Genomic DNA, 22,857 nt, shown 5'->3' on the forward strand with positions numbered 1-22,857 from the left:
ACCATTTTCACGGTTTTCCAGGTAGAGATTATTCATTTACCATTCTATTCTATTCTTCCGGAGGTATTCTGTGCCTGTGCAGCTTGCCCAAGGCCACACAGGCTGGCTCCTCTAGGATCCACAAGGGGGATTGAACTCCCAACCTCTGGCTCCACAGTTAGATATCTAACTCACTGAGCTATCCATCTAGTTATTAGTGATGGTACTTGGTAATAATAGCAGTGACAGATGACACCTTCCTGGACTACTTTTTGTTTGGGGAAGCAACTGGTTTTAGTTTTTAAAAATGGAGCTGAGGACTAGTTGTGTCTGAATGTGTCATTTCCACTCTTGATATAAAGTTTGTATCTTTAAAAAAGGTACATTATGAAACAGTAGATGTCTGAGAACCATGAGATGAATTTGCATACAACCCCAAATCAAAGCTAAAACTCTAACCTCTACCCCTGCAGGTGATGACACTCTTACTGCACTGATGGAATGCTGGCTATTAATTTTTTTTCCGTACAATTGTTTGTTTCTATTAGAAAGCTTCTTGCATGATTCTGTCAGGTATTCTTCATGGCTATGCTGAGTTTTAGCTTACAGAAATATAGAGCAATGGTTCCCAACATTGGGTCCCAAGATGTTGGACTAAAACTTCCCGAAGCCTTCACCACCAGCTGTGCTGACCAGGATTTCTGGAGTTGTAGTCCAAGAGCATCTGGGGACCCAAAGTTGGGAACCACTGATACAGAGCAAAATAGATCTTCTGGGAGTGTAAGGGCTTTAACAACTCATCCAGCTTGCCTCAACCCTGCTTAATGTTTTGTTCTCCTGTTCATTGTCTGTTCACAGCAGCTTGTTTTTCTCCTCTGGACTTTAGAGCAATTTTTTAAAAACGGACTCTTTTGATTTTAAATAGTTAGGGATTACACAGACACTGTGCTGTCATATATATATAACAACCAAACTGGGATAAAGGGAATGTTTTCTGCTCTTACTTGAATTGGAGAAATGTTTCTTCAGTCTTACCCTCTTTCAAACAGTAACAGAATTATCTTTTCTGTTACGCATGTTCTTTTTTTTCAGTCCTCATTCTTTACTTTCAGATGTACTTGACCCAAAATGAACTATCACTTCTGGGACAAAAGCTGTAATGATTATTCATGAGGTTTATGGCTCTGCTTGGCATCTGATATTTGTCTGAGTGCTTGTTTTATAGCACATGTTTATCATGTCACATTATATTTTATAGCAGTGCATGTGGCAATTTTCCCTTTGTCTATTTATCTTTCTCTGTAGTTGTAGTTAAATATTAATTATCCATTTTAATTCATTCCAGTTGTAGATCTTGTATTATTTGTTCAACCTACCATGTGTCCTCAAATGACTTTTGATTTCCTCAGGTTAATTGTGTTCTGGTTTAAATTCCTACTTACATCTTTTTCAAAAATAATGTGTGTTATTGTACATAATCTGTATCTAGGGTTGGAATTTGAAATTTCAGTTCCTTGAATCCAGAGTCATCAGGCTCTGGCATTTATGATACACAAAGCTGTGGCTGAATTTCATAATTCTAATATCAGCATCTCATTTCTAAGACTGTGGTCATTGGGCAGTTTTCCATTTGTGGGGTACTACAGTCATGGTTATGTGGTTAGGTCTTCTAGTCATGGTTATGAATCTTATTGGCAGTAAAGCTATCTGTTAAAAGGATTTGAATGCTACGGTTTCCCCCCATAATGATGTATAGTGGTGCCCCACTTGACAAAGACCCCGCTTGACGACGAAATCACTTGATGATGAGTTTTTTACAATCACTCTAGCTATCTCAAAAGAATGGTGCCTAGGGTTTTTTTTTTTGCTTTACGTCAATTAGGTGCCTGTTTCGCGAATCGTTTGTTCACAAAACGATGTTTTTTCCGACTCCACAAAATGGCTTCCCTTCCTTCGCAAAATGGCTGTTTTCCAGACCCCTGCTTCAGAAGACAGTGATTTTAAACAGCTGATCGGCAGTTCTCTATGGGCAATCTTCGCTGGGTGATAAGATATTTCCCCACTGGAACGCATTAACCGGTTTTCAATGCATTCCAATGGGGTTTTTTTCCGCTTCATGACGATTTCGCTTAACAGCGATTTTCCTGGAATGGATTATCGCCGTCAAGCGGGGCACCACTGTATATCATTATATACTATAGAAACAAACATTAACATATCTTCTAAACACTCAATGTGAACAATGGTAGAGGGAAACATCAGCTCTCTCCACTGGGATAAAATTATTTGAATTGTTGATTATTTTCTGAACCCAATGAGTATTCTAAAATTCTAAAGTAGTGTGGGGGACAAAAATGCCATTATCTTCAGAAGAGTGTTTGTGTATACAGAATCAAATGTGTTTCATCCAAATATCCAGATCCAGAAAACACAAAATTAAAATAAATTATACTGTTAGATTTCTCTTATTTTTGTTAGTGTTGATCCCCTTCTGCCATGGGGATTATTTGTTGACAACCAGAATACATAATTTATGTTTTGCTGCATCATGAGGCTAAATCCAATTGATAGACCTAACCAGACATGTTGAATCAAAAGGACTTTGGTAAAGCAGTACATGTAAGTTACCTGGAGTCAGTGAGTCTACTCTGGTTGGGACTAATAGTTGGATTTAGCCCAGAGTTGAGAATAAATGGCATAGGATGTATTTTGTCTTGAGATATTAAATTGGCTACCTGGCAGTTTTCATAAATATAGACATGTTAGTCTGTTTTAGCAGCAACAACAGCAAAACTAAAACCAAAACAAAAGTTGAGCCACCTTAAGAGTTCATAGGTTTATTTCAGCATGAGCTTTCATAGATACAGTCCATTTCTTCAGTCACAGTACCCAGAAGCTATTGCTGCTTGTTTGTGTTTTGCATATCTTCCAGCAGTTATTGTGTTAATTGATGAGCGTCTTGGTCATGTGCCTGGTCACATACCTGATTGCACAACTGAGATATGCCTGAACATCTGTTCCATTACTCACAGTTAGCCAAAGCTTGTTATCCGAGAACATGATTGAGCCCATGAAAGCTCACACTGAAATAATTTTGCATATATTAAAGATTCCACAAGTCTTGTGTTTTTTCTTTTCTTTTTATTGTTCCTGTGTGGCATGTAGCTAAGTTTGGGGGTATGGTTTACAAACCTGCTGGTGACACGGATTCTGCAAGCAAATGTGAATCTGGGAGACTAAAATGTCACACTATAGTGCAAGAAGGTTAAGCTTGTAGTTCAGCCTGATAATGAGTGAATTAAATATACCAGTTATCTGTGTCCATCCTTAAGTTTTTTGTTAAAGAGGTTGGAAATAGGACTATGCAGTGCTTGGTTCATATATAGAAGGTTAACAAATGAAAGCATGAATATTCTTGTTTGAACAGGCACGTGAATAGAAATACAACTGTTCTGTAACTGTCTTCAAGAAAGTGAAAATTTGTTCCTTTATTGGTGATCTTCGATTCACATATCTGGGTTCTTATGCTTGGACAATTCACCATCAGAATCTAGAGCCTGCTAGCCCAAAGCTTTCTCCTCCTTTTGTACTTATTGTTCAGCAAAACATAAAGGCCCAGCTCTTTTTCCTCAGTCCTTTTCTGCCCACCATGGCAGTAACACTTCAGAGCTTAGAATTATGCTAAAATCACTACTTTAAGCCAAATTTCCTTAGTTTTGCTTATCTTTCTCGTTTCTCTTCATGTTTTCCCTTAAAAAAGAATTATTATAGTTCTGCTTTACTTCCCTCCCCTCTCAGTCACATGAGTGGGAGTTTTATCTCTCACGGTTTTCCAGATTACTATAGATTGTCAGAATACTCTCTGCAGATTGATGTGTTTGCCATGAGAGAGAATTGCAAATGCAGAATGTTCTGCTTTTGAGCAAGGAAAGACTATTGTTCTTTGGGAGATACATTTATGATACTTCGGAAGGGAACTCTATTATACATGCTTTCTCCTGCATCCTGATACATCAAACAATAGTAAAAGTGCATCAGGAAAAGACCAGTGTCATCATTCAAACTCATGCCTTCCTTCTCCTCATGGCCTTGGACATAATGCAACGATTAATTCAAGACACTCCTTTAACTTGTCAAAAGAGGACAGTTGTTCACTCGAGCATTCAACTCTTGAAGTAGGCAGCATGGAATATTTTTTACCAATAAGAAGAATACTGTCACAGTCTAAGAAACTTTCAAATAAAACTTCTTATAAATATAAATGGCAAAGTTTCCTGAAGTTTGCATATTCAAATAGCCTGGAGACACTACCTGCTTCCTTGAATGCCGTCATGTTGCTTCTTTTACACTTGATTGCTGACTCCTAACAGAGCACAGCTGAGGAATAAAGCTGAAGCAGACCCAGGGAGCTTGTGACCAGGGCGAGCTAACATGAGTTTGATGAGAGAGGTCCATTAACAACATATTTGGATTTTTGAAAATAGTTCTATATTAGTGAACTTTCTCAGCTACGTTCAAAGTAACAAAATAAAGGGAAAGGGTGTTCACGGACAAACAGATCAAAGCCAAAAGCTAACAGGGACTGTGGAAGGAAGAGACCGTTCAGTAGTGGTGACCTGCAAAGTTTGTGCAATGTTTGTCTTTGTGCCTGAGTGTAACATAGTGTACACATACAGCAAATGCAGACTGGTGGCATTGTTAAAAGAAAAAACGAGAGAATTGGAGCACTGAGTAGCCACACTTAAAGCTATAACGGAAGATGAATTATACATTGACAGAACTCTTGAGCAGCAGCAGCAGTCAATGGAGGCACTGGAGAGGGAAGAGCAACAAGGGGAGGCAGAGGAAGATAATGCTGAGGAGAGAGCAAACATAGTGGAGGAAGAAGCATGGAAGAGAGTCACAATTAAAAGCGAAAGAAGAAGACTGTCTTAATCGGTAGAATTGCACAACCACTTTCAGGTCCTCGATGAGGAGTCTGGCAGACAGCAAGTAGATGAAGTCAAATAGGAGACCATGCAGGAGTATATGAGAAGGACTGAAACTCAGCCAGGCAGAGTCATTGACCCCACACCCTATAAAAAGAAGATGAGAAGAGTAGTTGTAGTAGGATACTCCCTACTGCGTGGGATGGAAACTGAAGTATGCCAGGAAGATCCATGGACCCACCAGGTATGCTGTCTCCCTGGAACACAGATTAGGGATGCGACAGTAGGGACGACACCCATAAAACCCATGGATACATATCTCTCCTTATCTCCGTGGGAACAAGCAACATAGCCACGAGCAACTTTGAAGACATCACATCAGACTTTGAAGCACTGGGAAGGAAACTTAAGAACTTTGGGGCCCAGATATTTTTCTCGTCCATCCTACCAGTACTCAGAAGAGGAAAAGGAAAGGAAAATACTCTGGGTAATGACTGGCTATGAAGGTGATGATGACATGAAGGATTTGGTTTTTAGGATCACTGGCTAAGTTTTCTAGATGATGGACTACTAGCAAGAGATGGCCTGCACCTCACAAGGACTAGGAAAAATGTTTTTGGCCACAGGATGAAGAATTTCATCAGAAGGGCTTTAAACTACATTGGAAGGGAGAGGGAGACACAAGCAGAGAGTTAAGGGCAGATGAAGCCTTATGCACAATGAGAGGAATGAACCGAACAGTTCTAATGGGAGTCAGTAATAACATTAATATTAGTAATCATATCAATATAAATGTCCGAAGGAAAGCAAGCACCATATCACACAATTTCTAGTGTCTATTCACGAATGCCAGGAGTAATGGAAACAAACAAAAAGAACTGGAAATCTTGGTTCAGGAGGGTAAACACAACTTGATAGGAATAACTGAAACTTGGTGGGATGACTCTCATGATTGGAATACAGTAACTGAAGAATATAATTTGTTCAAAAGAAACAGAAAGAATAGAAGGGAGGTGATGTTGCAGTATATGTCAAAACACATATTCTTGCACAGAAATACAGGAGGAAGAGATTGGCTGTCCCATTGAGAGCACCGCGGGCCGATGGTGGGAAATTCAAATGTACCGATGGCCCATGGAGGGAGGCGAGGAGCGCTGAGGCCCGATGCACCCACCCCAGCGCGCAGCCTCCGGTGCCGGAGCTGGAGGTGGCATTGGGCACCACTGTTGGGCGAGCCACCTGCTGTTCAGGGACCCAGCAGCGGCGGCGGCATCAGCCCGTGGATGGCGGCAAGGAGCACCGAGGCCCGATATGGCCGCCCCAGCGAGCAGCCGCCGGTGCCGGAGCTGGAGGTGGCATCAGCCACCACCACTGGGCAAGCCACCTGCTGCTCAGGGACCCAGCGGCAGCGGCGGCATCGCCCTGCAGAGGGCGGCAAGGAATGCTGAGGGACAACCCTGCCGCCTCCGCCTCCTGCCACTGCATCCCTTTCCCTAACGGTTGGGGCGAAAGAGCTACAAAGAAGCGGCCCCTTTGCCACCATTGGTTAGTATATTTGAATTTCCCGCCCCTTTTCCCTGCCTATTTTTGGTTGTAACTCGAAGCTCCGGCCGCAAGTCAAAGCAAAATTTTGCAGCCGGAGCTGGTAGTAACTTGAAATGGTCGTAAGTAGGAGCGTACGTAAGTCGAGGCACCACTGTATTGTGTCCATTTCTAGACACTGTACTTCAAGAAAGATGCTGACAAATTGGAACAAGTTCAGAGGAAGGCAGCAAGAATGATCAGGAGTCTGGAAACCAAGCCCTATGGGGAAATACTGAAATAACTGGGCATGTTTAGCCTTGAGAAAAGAAGACTGAGGTGAGATATGATAGCACTTTTCAAATATTTGAAAGGTTGTCATAGGAAGGAGGGGCAGGATCTGTTCTCAGTCTTCCCAGAGTGCAGGACATGAAACAATGGACTCAAGTTACAGGAAGCCAGATTTTAATATTGGTAAAAAATTTCCTAACTGTTAGAGCAGTACAGTAATGGAATCAGTTACCTCGAGAGGTGGTGAGTGCTCCAATACTTGGAGGCATTCAAGAGAAATTTAGACAGCCGTCTAGCAGATACCCTTTTATTTGTATTCCTGCATTGAGGGGAAGGGGTTGGACTCGATGGCCTTATAGGTTCCTAAAGACTACACTAGTCTTTGATTCTAAGGAGTTGGGGCTTTCAGTGTCATCTCTGAAAGTATTAGTGGCTGTTGTATCTAAGTAACCAGTCCACCACCCACCTTCCAAGCTTTTTACAAAATTGTTAAAAATTTTCTAAAGGGTTTAGCTAATGCTTTTCCTGACGTCAAGATGCCACAAAGTCCATCTTTGTCTCTTGTCTTCTCCAGGTTAATGGGGTTACCATCTGAACTATGGCCTCTGCAGATCTCAGACATCTTTCTTGGAAAACTGTTTCCGGTTACCATTACATGGGCTAGGAGAGTAAATCAATTATGTGCATTAAGGTCTCATATTTCTTACATCCAGTTTTCCACTTTATTTCCGGACATTACATTTCTCCCAAAGGTGGTGACACCATTTCACACCTTGCATGGACCCTGGGGGGCTGCAGTGCCCTCATAGGGGGTCTGTGAAGGCTTGAGGAAATGTTATGATCTTTTGCAGTTAAAGAAAGAAAGAAAGGACAGTCTTAATTTCTCTTACTTGTTTGTGTAAAACTTGATGTTTCTAACACCTAAGTATTCCTTGAGGTGGCTTTGGAGCTGTAAGATGATTGTTGAGTTGAGTTTTACCCGTTTAGGATTCCTTTAAAAATGCTAAATACTGGCTGAATTATATTTTACCTTTGTAAAATGCAAAGTGTACATTTGCCTGATGTTCCACCCAGGCCAGGCAACAAGGATTACATTGTTTGATTGTATAGTCAGTTGTACTGTTCCTGTCACTGTTGTGCAGCAGGGCTGCAGAAGCACTTCATGAATAACACTTCTGCTGTGCTGCTACCCTGTTTCCCAAAAATAAGACCTAACCTGAAAATAAGCCTAAGTACAGTGGTGCCCCACTTGACTATGATAATGCGTTCAAGGCAAATCGCTGTGAAGTGAAATCGTCGTCAAGCGAGGAAAAAAACCCCATTGAAATGCATTGAAAACCGATCAATGCGTTCCAATGGGGAAATACCTGCTCGTCCAGTGAAGATCCTCCATAGGGGAAGCCATTTTGCATCGCTGCCTTCCGGAAATGGGTCCGGAAAACAGCGGGGAGCCATTTTGAAAACCCGACGATCAGCTGTTTTTAATCATTGTAATGCGAAAAACCGGTTCCCGAAGCAGGGAAGCGATCCTCGTAAAATGAAAAAAAACCATTGAATCATCGTTTTGCAATCGCTATAGCGATTGCAAAAACCTTATCGTCAAGTGATTTCATCGTCAAACTGAGTAATCGTCAAGCGGGGCACCACTGTATGATTTTTCAGGATGCTTGTAAAATAAGCCCTACTTCAAAAATAAGCCCCAGTTTAGTGAAACCCCACCCTTCGCCATTGTGCAGCAAGCAGAAGAGATGACTATATTTGAATAAAATTAGATGTTTGTACATGAAAAAAAAAATCCCCTGAAAATAAGTCCTAATGTGTTTTTGGAGCAAAAATTAATATAAGACCCTGTCTTATTTTGGGGGAAACACGGTACTTGCTGAGCCAGTTCTACAGCTTCATATTATGCATGTAGAGCTGCACAACGGGATTTCAGACAGCGATTCTTACCTATGGAAAAATCCAACATGATTTGATGTGAACTTTGGAGGACATTTCAGTGTTGTTGTTGTTCTCATTCTTGTTCTTGTTGTTATCTATATCCTGTTTTCCTCCTAGTAGGATTAAGGCAGCATACATGTTTCTTTCCCGCCCCAATCACCATAAGTCTTGTTAAGTAGTCTAGAGACTACAGTATTTCTGCCCTAAACTCACCCAAAGAGTTTTGTGAGGGAGAGGTGGGAACTCACACCTCCAAAGTCCTAAACCAATGCTCTTACCAAAACACCACTCTAGTCTTGTCCTTTATTTTAAAGTAACAAGAGTTTAAAAGGAAGTATCAAGGATTTAGGACTCTTTTTCATCAAGGAAGAGCAGTAGCAACCCACTGTAGTTAGTGTTGTAGTCATCTTTAACTCTGGTTTTCAGCTTATCTGTTTGTTCTAGTGACCTTTATTACAGTTCCTACTGTGCTGCTAACAAACCCTATACTTGGACAGATCTCTCAGTTTTAATTTTTCCTCTTTGTATTTCAGTACAGTGGTGCCTCGCTTAACGAGCGCACCGTATAACGACGAAATCGCATAGCGATGGGGTCTCAGCGATCGCAAATGCGATCGCATACCGATGGCCTCTATGGGCAAAACTCACTTTGCAAAGATTTCTTCTCCCCCGTGTATTAATACAGAACTTCAAGTCATTGTTCAATTGGTGTTTGTCCTCTTCATTGTCCATTCGTCTGTACTATTTTCTTTTATTTGCCTAGTAGAAGAGAGGGTGTTTGGGAGAGTACTTCATATTAGTTATGCACAACTGTGATTGTAAAGTCTAGGGTGAAGGCAGCTCCTTTCATGTCTGCCTTACAGGGCGGAAAAAGAACCATGTGCATATCTTCTGTGAGACATGGAACAGAGATCCGTTGCTTTCTCTGCCTTCCTTCAAATGTTGAGAGTTAAAACAAGCTGGAAATAAGAAATACGAAAAAGAGAGCTATTCATTGGTTTTTATAGCCCAGCTGTAAGTGCAGAGTTCTGGTATGACTCTGTTCTGTGGCATAGAGAAATTGCTTGGGAACAGTTTTTACTCGCCATTGGTGATGGGGAAAGTAATTAATCATAGGCCTATGTCACTAAAATGATTTTTTTAAACAGTGTTATAGTATGGTTCTATGTAGGGTAGAGAATGGCTATTTCTGTTTCATTTACTGGCTGAAATCCTGTTGGCATAGCTCAGTGTGTGCGAGGTTAGTGATGCCATGAGCTGTGGTCTTTTGTTGCTAATCAAAAATTTCCAACTTCTGCTCCCAGACTCCAAGGCTACCAAAATATCTCTTTCATCCTGAGGAGGCCTTTTGGGGCCTTAAGATAGGTCGGGGGTGTGTGTGTTAATCTTTAATATCTGAAAATCACTTCCACCAATTCCAGCAGCAAAACTGGCGCTAATAATTTTTGGACATTATAGACTCCTCCTCATCCTGAGTCCCCCAGAATCCCTACAGAGCTTCAGAACCGGCAAGGGTTTTTAAAGAAACCTTATTAGGAATAAAAAGTCAAAGCAAAGCTGCGGCAACAGGATTTCAGCCATTGCATCATACTTGAGTCATTCTGCTCTGTCATTTAAGACTATGAGAGTGCTTATACTGTACTGTATGCAGTTGAGTTTACTTGTTAACAGCACACTGCTCAGTGAGATTAGTTCACAACTTAGAGGACCTTGAAATAATTTTTCATGTGAATTATGAGGGACCTTAACTTATAGCCTAATAGGGCTTTCAAGGTACATGAGATATTTAAGGAAAAGTTTTACACCCAGTTGCATACCCCCAGTGATTGTCCATGGCAGAGAAGGGGTTTGAACCCAGGCCTCCTGGTTTCAAGTCCTTCACTATCCACTGTATCATATTGGGGAGGGAATTAAATAATGTTTTTGGTCTCTGGAATTATACTTTTAAAAGTGCAATATTTCTTGTTACTTCAATACAAGGATGACCAGAATGTAAATCAGCATTTATTAGATTAGTGCTGTCCTCTGAAGATGCCGACCACAGAAACTGGCGAAATGTTAGGAAGAACAACCTTCAGAACATGGCCAAAGAGCCCGAAAAACCCACAACAACCATTAGTTTCCATAATCTTAGGGGATGGGGGATTACCAAACAATTTCCAAATAGAAGTATTCAAAATAAGCAAATTTATTTTTAATTCATGCTGAAATCAAAATTAATCTTTGTGGCAATAAGATTTGAAACCCGTAGAAATCTCAGCTACTTGATTTTACATGTAGCTCATTTGCCAAGATTATTATTTTTTCACTCATAATGTGATTTTAGTATATGTACCTAATTTTCAATTGCTAAGAAAAACTACAAATATGCCATGATATTTTGTGTGCTATATAAATGGCTGACAAGTTTTTCCCTTAGGCAAAAATAGTTCAAGCACAATATCCAATTATAGAGGGAGAAATTCACGTAGTGTCGTTGAAAAAGCACATTTAGTGTGATTGAAATGTTCTATTTAAACAAATTCAGATTTTTTACTTGAAAATTATTTTTGTTGAATACTAGTAAATATTTTAAAATATAATCAAGGTTCATACCTAATTTAGAGTTGAAGGGGAAAAGAGATGAAGACTGTTCACATTACTAATTTTACCATTCCTACATACATAGATGTTGTGGTTTGTAAAGATAGTGATTTGAAAAAGTAGAATCCTTGTCTTACGGAATGTCTGCAGAAAATTGAGAAGGCAGGGCATATTAGTGTGGACTTGAAGTAACTGTACTAAATTAAATTGTGTTCGAAGCAGCTAGACATGCATGTTGATTTCTCCTCAAAAATAATTCAGATTTTGCCCAATTTGATTTAAACCACAATTTAAACTTTTAGAATCAGATTTTTTGAATATTTAAAATTTTAATTGATTTAATGAGTTTTTTAAAATCATGATTTGAATTTGATTTTTTTTTTTAAAAATCATTGCTTTTTATCCACCGTCCCCATCATCTACATAACTGACATGGCAACTGCCTTCTGTTCTCTTCATCTTTAAATCTGCTAAATAATGTCCATACCTTTGTCTGGCTTCTTCATTTCAGAACTTTTAATTCTGTAGTATGGTTTAACTAGAGATGGGATGTTCGCATTTGTATCCCTGGGGATATGAATACAAATATCGGCACAATAGCTCTCTGAGGAAACTGGACTCTTCCCCCCCCCCCCGACCACCAGTCCACTTACAGCTTGTGGCTGTCGTTGTTTGCGTTGCGCCAGTCATGGAAGTAGCCCGGATGGCTCTTTCCCTGCCTCAGCAGCTGAGTGGGGAGACTCATTTTCCCACCCCTTTGCCGGAGTGATTGGCTGTGCACTGGCCACTGGCCAAGTTATATCTGCGATTGGTGAGCATCAAGGAGATTGGTCAGTTCTGGAGGAAGGATCTGGTTTCCCCAGGCACCTGTGGTGCCAATATTCATATCCCTGGGGTACAAATGTCACATTCTCTAGTTTTAACCATATATTCTTATTTGTCTCCTAGGTTTTGTGGCAGTCTACTGGTCGTACTTACTGGGTCCACTGGCATATGATAGAGATTATTGGCTCTGGTGAGCCACTTGAAGATGAAGCTGCTCAAGAAAAGGCATCCAATTTAACAGAAAACCTGAAACTACCCACAGGTGAGCTTTTTAAGTACACATGCAATTCCAGTTTGTAGTATTGTTTTCTTTGCTTTTCTTACACAGATAGAATAACTTCTTAGATATTCTGCTGCAGAGAATCAAGTATGCTAATTGGGCAACGAGGTTCTAGGATAAATTAATAACTTGATATTAGGATTAAGAACTGTGGAACAGAGGAATGACAGATTTTTCTTCGGCAACACTTCTCATTTTTATCTCAAACATTGTCCTACACCTAATGACCAACAGGTGAATATTTTTTGCTGCTTACACCTTCACTGTGTTTTCCCAGACATCTTTTTTCCCATTGTACCTCAGTGCAGCCAGGACAGACTTTGAGTTTTCCATCACTGTATTGAAAGATTCATAGGATGTCCTTAGGATAGGACATATTAAGAGTTTTTCCCCTTGTCTTCCCAGCACTACCCATGGTAAAATCTCCCCCGCCCTAATTACTTTTCATGGGATGCTTCCTGATTATAGGTTGCATAGATGGCATTGGCAAAGTTGGGCTTCTTGTGCCATTGCCCATAAGATAAGAATTCCTAAGTAGACCTCCCAGCTTTAACACTGGTACAGTGCCTTTTAGCTGCACAAAACTTTAAAAAGGAAAATGGTTGTTGCGACTGATAAGTCAGTGGCAAAAACTCCAGTGTTGATAGTCAGCTCCCTGCACTGGACTATAGCCTAGTGAATGTAGAGAGCAGATCACTTGAGGAGCTTATTTTGTCAGTGTACTGTTAGCACTGCTGACGGTGGAATTATATCATAGAATAATGGGAGTTGGAAACGGCCTATAAGGCCATCAAATCAAATCCCCTGCTCAGTGCAGGAATCCAAATTAAAGTAGATCTGACAGGTGGTTGTCCAATTATCTTATAGAATCAAGAATAATTAGTATACATAATTTGATTCATGTAGGAAACCTGTATACCAGATAGAGAACTGTGACCTCCACCTTTTCTGTGGCATGCTTTATTTATTTATTTTTTACAAAAAATTATGGGATTCGATCCAGAATCTGCATTACAGGACTAAAGAGCTCCATTTGTTTGTGAGAAGCTTTAGATTTGGTGAAGAAATCCCACAGCTGGAATGGAGTATGGAACATTTTTCATCAGTTCCAAACTCCCTCATGCCAGCCCCCTCTCCTGTATGATCTAATGGTTGTGGGCATCCCCTGGAACAATGGGGAGATGGCACTGGAGACTGCAGAGGAAAGGGGAATTGATAAAAACCTCTCATCCTTGCTCTCTGCTGCTGGGAGTATTCTGAGCATTCTGTCTCCAGATAAAGAATCTGTGAATTTATTTTTTCTGTATATCAGGAGGTTCATGTTGCCTTGAATTATATTATTACTGTTGTCTTTATTTTATTATATTGTTTTTACTGTTATTATTGTTAGCCACCCAGAGTAGACTTCGATCTAGATGGGCGGGGCATAAATTGGATAAATAAATAAATTAAATAAATAAATTTTTCTGCTTGCAGTTACTCAGACCTTCTATTGCAAGCCGCTTGGGGGACTCTATTCCTTGCCATACCTGACAGATCAAACGAATGAGAATTCTGGAAACCTGAGTCGGGCTGAATGGTGGGAACTGCTCTTCTTCATTAAGAAACTAGAACAGTGTGAGCAACAGGAAGTGCTCCACTTCATCCAGCAGAACCATGAAGGGCAGGTAAGCTCTTGGAAGAAGTTTGGAATGAGAGGAAGAGAATAAATGTATTGTGGTGCTGGAGGGAGGAAGTTGTAATGGTACTTCCCATAGTTCCCACCTGCCAGATCATTGCCCCGAGCAGGAGGTCTTGCAGCCAGAAAGAACACTTTCCAAATCTTTGTTTAGGACTAGGCTGGAGGATCTCTGGAAGGGCCAAGAGCCAATTTTCCCTTTAGCCAGCAGCCCAAGAGCTGCCCCACATCCACCCAAAAGGTGCACAGCTTCCCAGTTGCTCTTTTGGCTTTTCAAATACTAATTACATCATGTTTATCTGACATTATCTTATTTCTTGGTGAAACATTATTCACTGATTTAATTTCTATTTAATACTCTTGTCCAATATCTTAACTGCTGTAACTGAATTCAGATGTCTTTAACTAGAAGTCTTCAGCTGTTGTTCCTTGGCAGATACTTATTATTTCCCTTAACGTAATTCAATAATTAGGGACTGTTTAGGCATCAAGAATCTGAAATCCTAATATGCTGCTCTCGAAAAGCTGTTACATTTTGAGGCAGATTACTTCAAGTTAAGAAATCAATGTAGACATTATCGAGTTGTACAACTCAGAGCACAAAAGGTGATGTCTGTAGTGATTTCTTAACATGAGGCAGTTCACCTCCAAACGTTACATCTTTTGCATAGCAGTGCAACAGGGTTTCAGCCAGAGAATTACAGCTTTTTAAATTCTCTTATGCCTATACAGCCCCTAATCATTGAGTCCTATAATAGGAAACTATAAACCGTGACCAGATAATTCGGAAGGAAGCTGGCTGGATTAAGTCATGGAGCGGTCATTTAAACCCAAATAATAGCAAATAAAATAAAAATGCATATTATTTTTTTCAAAAATAAAGTTAAAATAATTTTAAAGAAATGTGAAATAGCTTCTGAAAAGCCAGAAAAGTAGCTAGAAAGCTGTGCAGCTGATTTACAACATCAGATCACACTGCTGGGTGGGGCCTCATGCAGTCCACAGACCGTGTTGTGCTCATTCCAGCGTAGGATAAGGTTGGGCACTTTGGAAGAATGGGCTCTGTACAACCTTTCTACTCCTTTCACCTCACACATGTGGTTGGAACTGAGGAGCAAGAACCTGTATGTTTAATCTGTCTCTTGTTTTTCCAGATGGTGGAGTTAGATGAAGAGGCCCTGATCCAGCTCTCTATATCGGTAGAGTTGGCTCAGCAAGTGCTACAGCTCTTGAACAAGCATTGCCAGGGCTGTACCCAAACTGATCTACAGAGTTCCCATATCTATCTGAAATATTCATTTGGCAAGAGAGGAGCAGAGCATCACTGCCAAAAAGTGGTCCCTGCAAACTGTGGCAGCCTTTCGGAAGCTACGGCATCCAAAAAGCCAAAGAAAGAGTCTCTTTCTGCTGAAGTGCTTTCTCCAGCTCCAATGGTGGCAGAGAAGACTGACACACAGCAGATTAATGAGCTTCTCAAAGTGGAAGAACTTTCCCTCCCAGATACGCTGGATGAGAAAGCCAAAAGTAAGTGCTGGGTAACATCCCTGCCTTAGTTTGTTCTGGAACCAATAACCACGGGCAGATAGACTTCTTTATTTCAGAGAGATTTAGGAGAATAGAGGACTGCATTAGAATAGAAGTAATGTCATCATGTCGCTAGACAAAGAGTGCTTGAAAGGAATGGGTAGGTAAGATTGTACTAATCAGTTGTTGCCGAATCCTGGAACAGCTTTCTGCAGCATGAAGTTGATCATGAAGAGGGGTGCCTTGGAGAAGATAGGAGATGTCATAGACGTGATCCAGAAATCTGGTTCTGATGTCACACTACAGATGGCTGGACTAAGATTCATCACAAAGATCTTAGAGGATGAACCTGGTCAAGAGAGACAACTCATCAAAGTGGAAGGAGGACTTTCAGTCAGGTCAGTTCTTTTCATTCCCTGGCAATAGCTTCAGGACGCCCACTTGCAGTTCTGTACCTTGGTCAGGGAATGGGAGCAAGGTGCTGTTTTTGGTAGACCTTTGGAATAGTGACCATTTTCTTTGTTATTTTGAAATAAAGAGATTTCTGATTGTGGTGCCATTGGCTTATTCATGCTTTTACGAATTATGCTAGATGAGTGACCCCTGGAGTCATGTCTCATCTTCCTGTGCACACACACTGATTCCTTTCTTAAGAATGTAGCAAGCTAGTTTGGGAAACAAATTTAAACATCAACATACCAGAAAATATTGGGGAAACAATATGGAACACCCAACCATACAAATCGGTATCAGCAAAATCTAAAGAAATGGATGTGAAAAGTAGTCCACTTATGTCGTACCAAACTACATAAAATTAATATGGAAATACCAGAATTGTGCTGGAGAAAGTGAAGCCATAAAGGAAAGTTAGACTAGATGTGATTAGTTTGCCCGAAAGTAGAAGTATTCTGGTATGCGGTAATGAAACAAATAACAAATAAAAAATAGTTCCAAGAGAAACTTTATTATTCACACTATTTACTGGAGGAAATGAAAATGTATCAAATAAAGAATTAGTGGCAACTCTTATAGGGGCAGCATGGAATGAAATTGTCCAGTGCTGGAAAGGTGCTCCGGACCTCACTTTGCAAAGATAAAATATGAGCAGTGGTGCTGATACAGAAACTGATTAATCAGGTCAGATTGTACAGAGGGGAGATTTGAAAAGATAACTTTATGAAGATAAGTCACCTGTTGAAATTTGATATTGGGCCAAAAAAGCAACCAAGCGGGCAATGGATTGGACTGTTGGTTATTCGAAGCGACGTTAGCTAGACATAAAAATGCAGTAATGAGCCAAGGAAGAGACTATGTGAAAAGATAAAGAGATAATGTAAACAGTATGTATATATATGGAGGTATAATAGTTTATGAATAAGAAATTTACTATGTAGTAGGTATTCTGATATGCTATTTTGAATTGAATGATAAAATGAAATTTTTAAAAAAAGAAAAAGAGAGGGGACAAAAGGGAATTTAGCAAGCTGCCTTATAAGATTTATCCATTATGATCACCATATTTATACACTGACTCAGCAGACTCTCTCCAGGGCTTCAGGCAGGATTGTTTCCTAGACCTGTCCGAAGACTAAACAAGAGAACTTCTACACGTGAAGTGTGTGCTCTGCCACAGACCTAGAGCTGAACCAGTTGGCTGTTGTATCCAAACAGCACAAGCTATTGTTTGCATGAACTGTAGTTGACTTAGTTTTATGCAGTTCAAACTGCAGACTGCTGCAGACAGAGAGGAAATGTCTATGTGCAGAAGGAAGGGTAGGAGGACACAAGTCTCACTCCTGCTCATTCAGCACCAGACACGGCTGGGTACGGTTTATGACTTGCCCATGATTTGAGTTGTATTTTAACATATGTTTACTTTTGAAAGAATAAAACAATCATATTCTAGTTGTCAGATAATGCAACTCCTATGCTTTGATAAATAATGTACCAAATAAATTGGTCTAAAGCTCCCGCTCTCTCTGCCATCTGTTGAGCTCAGTGCATATGTCTCAGATATGACCCGCTTCTGTGTCAACCTTCTGCATAGGCCAAGGGTTCTCTGCCCCATTGACTATACACCTGTAGATTAACTGGCCTTTTTGTCATCCCCAGAGAGAAAATGGTGAAGATGCTGGTGGAGCTGCTGAGCAACCAAGTGAAGGAGAAGCTGCTGGTAGCGCTGGCGCTGAGACTGCTCTATGTGTGCATGGCGAAGTATGATTGGCGTGTTCTGTTTGCCACCGAAGGTGGGGTGCGTGCCGTATTGGGCTGCATGCAGGAGTATTCCACATCAGCATTGGTGCAGCAGGCTGGCCTGGCAGTAAGTTCCTGCAGACGGTTCATGGTTCCGCCCCCAACATCTCCAGGTAGGGCTTGGGAAGAATCCTGCCTGGAACTCTGGAGAGCCATTGCCAGTCAGGACAAGAGTTTCCTGTCAGGGTACAGGATTTGAAAGATTGACATCTTTAGCTACTGACAATTGGACTGAGGGATTGGCACACAGGATTTCTGCTATTTTTTTTATTGCGTAGGCAGTTTGGCAGAGCAAAGGACTCTGAATTATGAAAACCAACAAACTTTTTAAAAATGATTCAGGTAACACATGCTATAAAAGAATAAAGTGAGTGTCATGTCGTCTTCACAAAAGGTAAATGCTTATATCAATAATACAGTGATGCCTCGCAAGACGAATTTAATTTGTTCCGCGCTAAATGTTGTCTTGCAAAAAATTTGTCTTGCAAAACATATTTTCCCATAGGAATGCATTGAAATCTAATTAATGTGTTCCTATGGGCAAAAAAAGTCAGAACAAAGTCAAATTTGGTTTTCAAATGGTTTACTAAGTGTTCTTTAAAGCCATACATATTGTGCAGATGATTTCAGAAATTTCAATAAAAAAACTTTAAACTTTTAAATATAGAAAAACATTTAAAAATCAGCAAACATGAGGCAGGAAAAAAAAAACGGAAAACATTCGTCTTGCGAAACACTGCCATAGAAACATCCGTCTTCAATCCCATTGCCAAAACCATTCGTCTTGCGAGTTTTTTTTTGTCCTGCGAGGCATTCGGCTTGCGAGGCACCACTGTACTTCTGTCTGGAAAGTTGGACTTGCTGCATCACATGTGATGCATATACCTGTCTATATGTGGGAAACTCTGCTTATATCAGTTGGCTCTCAATTAGAGATGGGCACAAACCACGAGCTCGGCAGTTAGTGGTGGTTCGTTATTTGGCAAAATGTGTTTGGCCGTTCCCAGCCCCGCCCCCCTCTAGCAGGTGCCCACCGGAGGAGGCAGGGCTGGGAACCGCTGAACACCTGTTCTGCTGAAAAACGAACCAATGCAAACCATTGGAGTGGCGGTTTCTGCCCTTCTCTACTCTCAATCATAGGCAGGCTAGGGAGAATTGAAAGCATAGCCATCCACATGTGATCAGTGGAGCAGAAGAGAACCTGTCAGAGGCAAGGGAAATGAGAAGAAGATGAACTGGGGTTGTCGTGTCTTTCAGAAGGGCAAGATGAAGAATGAAAATATGTTGAACAAGATGGTGGACATGGTGCCATCTTGGGAAAGGGGGAATGGTTTTATTTCCATCTATCACCCTGATCCAGTTTTTGCTTTGTGTTTCTAGGCACTGACCGTACTGGTGGGTGCCGGGAATTGTGAGCTGTTCGGTAGCAGTGGGAAGTCATATTCTCTGAACCACTCGGATGCCCAGATGATCCGGGAAATTTTTGCTAGCATTGGCTCTGCTTCCAGCAAGGATTCTGACAACTTGCTCTGTGCCATCCCTGCTGCAATTGAGAAGATGTTGGACACACCTGGGTAAGTTGAAAAGAAAATGTTGGCAATATAGTGGGACATTAATAGATTAATTGAATTAGACTTGATTAAGGCTAAGGAAGGATTTTGAGACACTCCTTGTTATTGTAGTGCAGCGGTGAGTATCTTTGGTGAGTCTAGGGAATAGTTTTACTACCATCCTTCTATCGGCCACATGCCTGCTTACCGTTGGCAGAAGTCTTTTCTTCTTCTTCTGGTTGCCTGGAAACCACATCTATATTTATTTATCTAAAATATTTTTACCCTGCTTTTCTCCTTAAAAGGACCCATGGCAGCTTACATTTTTAAAAAGATAATATTTAAAAGCTAAAAACAGTAACTATACAAATATTGAAGAAGAATTAAACAAGTATCATATTATAAATTGTAAATAAAATCGATACTAAAAACACATTTTAAAGCATCAGTGCAAAACAATTCAATTTGAAAAGCCCCTCTCAGGTTGCCAGTCATTATGGAAAAGTCTGTTTGAAGAGAAAAGTCTTTGCCTGCCTGTGGAAGGACAGCAAAGATGGGGCCAGTCTGGCTTCTTGTGGGAGGGAGTTCCATTGTCTGGGAGCAGCCACAGAGAAGGGCCTCTCCTGTGTATCTGTGAGCGTGGTGGGAACAAGACAAAGGCCTCTCCTGATGAGCTTAATTCCCCAGACAGGCTCATCAAAGGAGACACAGTCTTTTAGATAGTTTGGATGCAAGCCGTTCAGGGCTTTTTAGGTTAAAACAGAATTGTGCCTGGAAACCGATCTGCAGCCAGTGGAACTGTTGTAACAGAGGAGTTATATGTTCCCTATAAGCAGCCCCAGTTAACAATCTGACTGAAGCATTTTGGACTGGCTGGAATTTCTGAACATTTTCCAAAGGCAGTCCCATTGTTTAGGTAAACGGCAGTGCACGGGCTCCCAGTTCTGTGTTTCACCTACAAAACTGTAATTTTAGAGACATAGCCATGTCAGTCTGTTTCCACTGCAATCCTATGTCTGAATAACTGGATGGTAATCCACAAAAGCTCATGCTGAAATAAGTTTGCTCATCCTAACAGTGCCACAACTGTTTTTGCTTTTCATGAAAATGTGGTTTATTTATTTGCTACACTGATGTCACTGAATTCACCAGTGGTTCCGGAGTTGTGTTCAGTCTGTAGAGTGAGGAATCATTGTAGGGAAAATTTGGTTGGTATGCTTGTTTTTCAGTTCTTCTTCCTGCAACTCACTTTTAAAGCAAGTTCTTACAGGCTTTTCATGTGCTTCTGCTTGGTTTATTTGCCCTTCTAATGATTGACAATACTGTACATGTTTGGTACTTCTGTTAATTCTTTCTTCCTGCATCCTCCTGCACAGCTATGTGTGGTATTACAGATTGGAACCAGGCAGTCAGTCTTTACCACTTCTTTCCTCAGGGCCTCCTCTGCAGTGCAGAATGGGCTATTGGTGTTGAATATGCTGATCAGCAATCACAAGGGATTGGCTGAGCAGCTGGGAAACTGTGACCTCCACTCAGTCCTGCAGAAGTGCTGCAAAGCAGGCCAGAGCAACAATGAGATGTTGGCTCGGATAGTGCTCAACCGTCTGGCTGAGCATAAGTTGCCCCTGAGCCAGGAGAATTCAGGTATGGATTGCTCCAGTTCCTGATTCTTAGCCTCTCTGTGCATTTCAGTATCAGTGTGTGCAAGAGCAGAAACATCTGTTTCATTTCCATCAAATCTTGTAACACTGGGAGATGCATGATGGCAAATTCTGCAAGATCTTCTGTTCATAACCTTGTAGTACATTGGTCAAGTATATTTGTTCCTTTATCCTTTTAGAAAATGTGTGTGTGCATCTTTCAGACATAGTACTTATTCTCACAGTAGGCTGATGGTGTTGTGCTGCTCCATAAGAACCCGAGGAAACCTTGTCCTGTGATTTTTTCCCAGGACTTTTTTAGTGTGCTCAATGGGGTATGATCACGGATTCAGGTTCTCATGGCCTATTGAAGTGTTTTGATTCAGAGGAACCCTGTCCTTTTTTGCTTCCCAGAGTCTGAGACCACCTTTGAGCTCAAGGAGATGGATGTACCAACGTTACTAAGAAACCTCAGTGAGACCAGTTTCTCAAAGGAGGTGGTGCTAGCACTGGAGCGCTGGCTTTGTGATGAGGGTGTCAGCCCTGAGGGAAATGGCACCGAGCTTTTGCCAGACCGTGAGCATTTCCTGCTGCTGCTGAAAACCCTAGAGCAGCTGGGAGCTGAGAAGACTGTGCAGATGGGCATTCTGAGGTAAAATGAAAATATAAACCTGGATTGAAGCCTGTAAGAATGGCACTGAACAAGTGTAGATTGCTCTAGAGTAGAAGATGCTGCGGCATATTGTATGTAAGAACACAATGTATCTCGAGTGGCGCTTTCCCAAAGTGGATCCCCTTTGGGAGCTCCAGAGAGGAGAATTTACTAGGAAGTGATGTAACTATCTGCCCTTCCTCTAGTAACAACAGCTTGGCTTGGAGCATAGAGATAGAAGGTTGTAAGACTTGAGTAGGCCTTAGACTAAGTAAGCACAGGGCACCACAAAGATATTGTTGCAAGTTTTTACATCTGGGGAACCTGTGAATATTTCTGAAACTTTGTGGACAGTGGCTTGTTATATATATAGCCTTTTTACGCTTGAGGGATTTTCGAGAGGAAGAAGCTGCAAAGCTACCTGTAGATTGCCTGTTGAGTAACTGGAGGTGGCAGCTGAATGGCCACTGTGTAAACAGAATGCTGGACTGGACAAGCCTTGGTCTACACCAGCATGGGTCTTCATATGTTCTAGGCAGAGCACAGATGCTGAGCGGCAGTAAAGAGAGCTTGGTGTATTGTTGTGGTTTTTACCAAATTTGGGTGATCTTTAAGCAAATCTCGGAGTTCCCGGAAAGCAGTCTGTCGGTGACAGTGGGAACTGAATCCTTGCAGTGCTGAACATGACTTGTAGACTTGTAGAGGGTATTTTAAAAAGGGGGGAAAGAGGAAAGACAGGCTTGATTAAGAAAGAATGAGCCGTCAGAATGACGTTATTGCACTTGGATAGGAACCTAGGAAGTGATTAATTCAGTTTTTATAAAAGTATTTTCTTTGTTGCAGAATTTTGAATAAGTTTTTGGACAGTTCCCAAGATGACATGCTGCCTTGGCATGAGTGCATTGAGCCCTGCCTTTCTTCCATGAATGCTCACAGCAATGAGCGAGAGGTGAGAGATGAATTAATGACTGAAAGCAAGAGATTCTTATTAAAATTATTTGGAGATCAGGAGTGAACTGTCTTTGGCCTTCCAGTTGCTGCTGGATTGCAACTCTCTTCATCCCTCCCCATGGGTTGTGCTGGCTGAGCCTGCTGGGACTTGCACGCTATGTTAAGGGATGTTGCCCATCCCTTAACATAGATGAGAAATATTAGTGAGAATATTAGTAAGTTGCAGATTTGTAGTAATTGTTTGTTTGTTTAGTAGTTTGT

The 22,857-nt window shown here is 41.1% G+C and overlaps 1 protein-coding gene across 1 annotated transcript in view; it reads left to right on the forward strand.

The window, feature by feature from the left end:
• The window catches only part of LOC110080760 (cullin-9), an 81,921-nt gene that overhangs the window by 27,970 nt on the left and 31,094 nt on the right, over positions 1-22,857 (forward strand). Inside the window, exons 5-13 of the mRNA XM_072989166.2 lie at positions 12,192-12,330; positions 13,825-14,015; positions 15,181-15,550; positions 15,756-15,948; positions 17,663-17,870; positions 19,184-19,377; positions 20,789-20,997; positions 21,408-21,645; positions 22,489-22,594. Coding sequence (XP_072845267.2) covers positions 12,192-12,330; positions 13,825-14,015; positions 15,181-15,550; positions 15,756-15,948; positions 17,663-17,870; positions 19,184-19,377; positions 20,789-20,997; positions 21,408-21,645; positions 22,489-22,594 — 1,848 coding nt within the window. The remainder of the gene's footprint in view (positions 1-12,191; positions 12,331-13,824; positions 14,016-15,180; positions 15,551-15,755; positions 15,949-17,662; positions 17,871-19,183; positions 19,378-20,788; positions 20,998-21,407; positions 21,646-22,488; positions 22,595-22,857) is intronic.

The sequence above is a fragment of the Pogona vitticeps genome, chromosome 1 (genome assembly GCF_051106095.1).
Source record: "Pogona vitticeps strain Pit_001003342236 chromosome 1, PviZW2.1, whole genome shotgun sequence".
Lineage (NCBI taxonomy): Eukaryota > Metazoa > Chordata > Lepidosauria > Squamata > Agamidae > Pogona > Pogona vitticeps.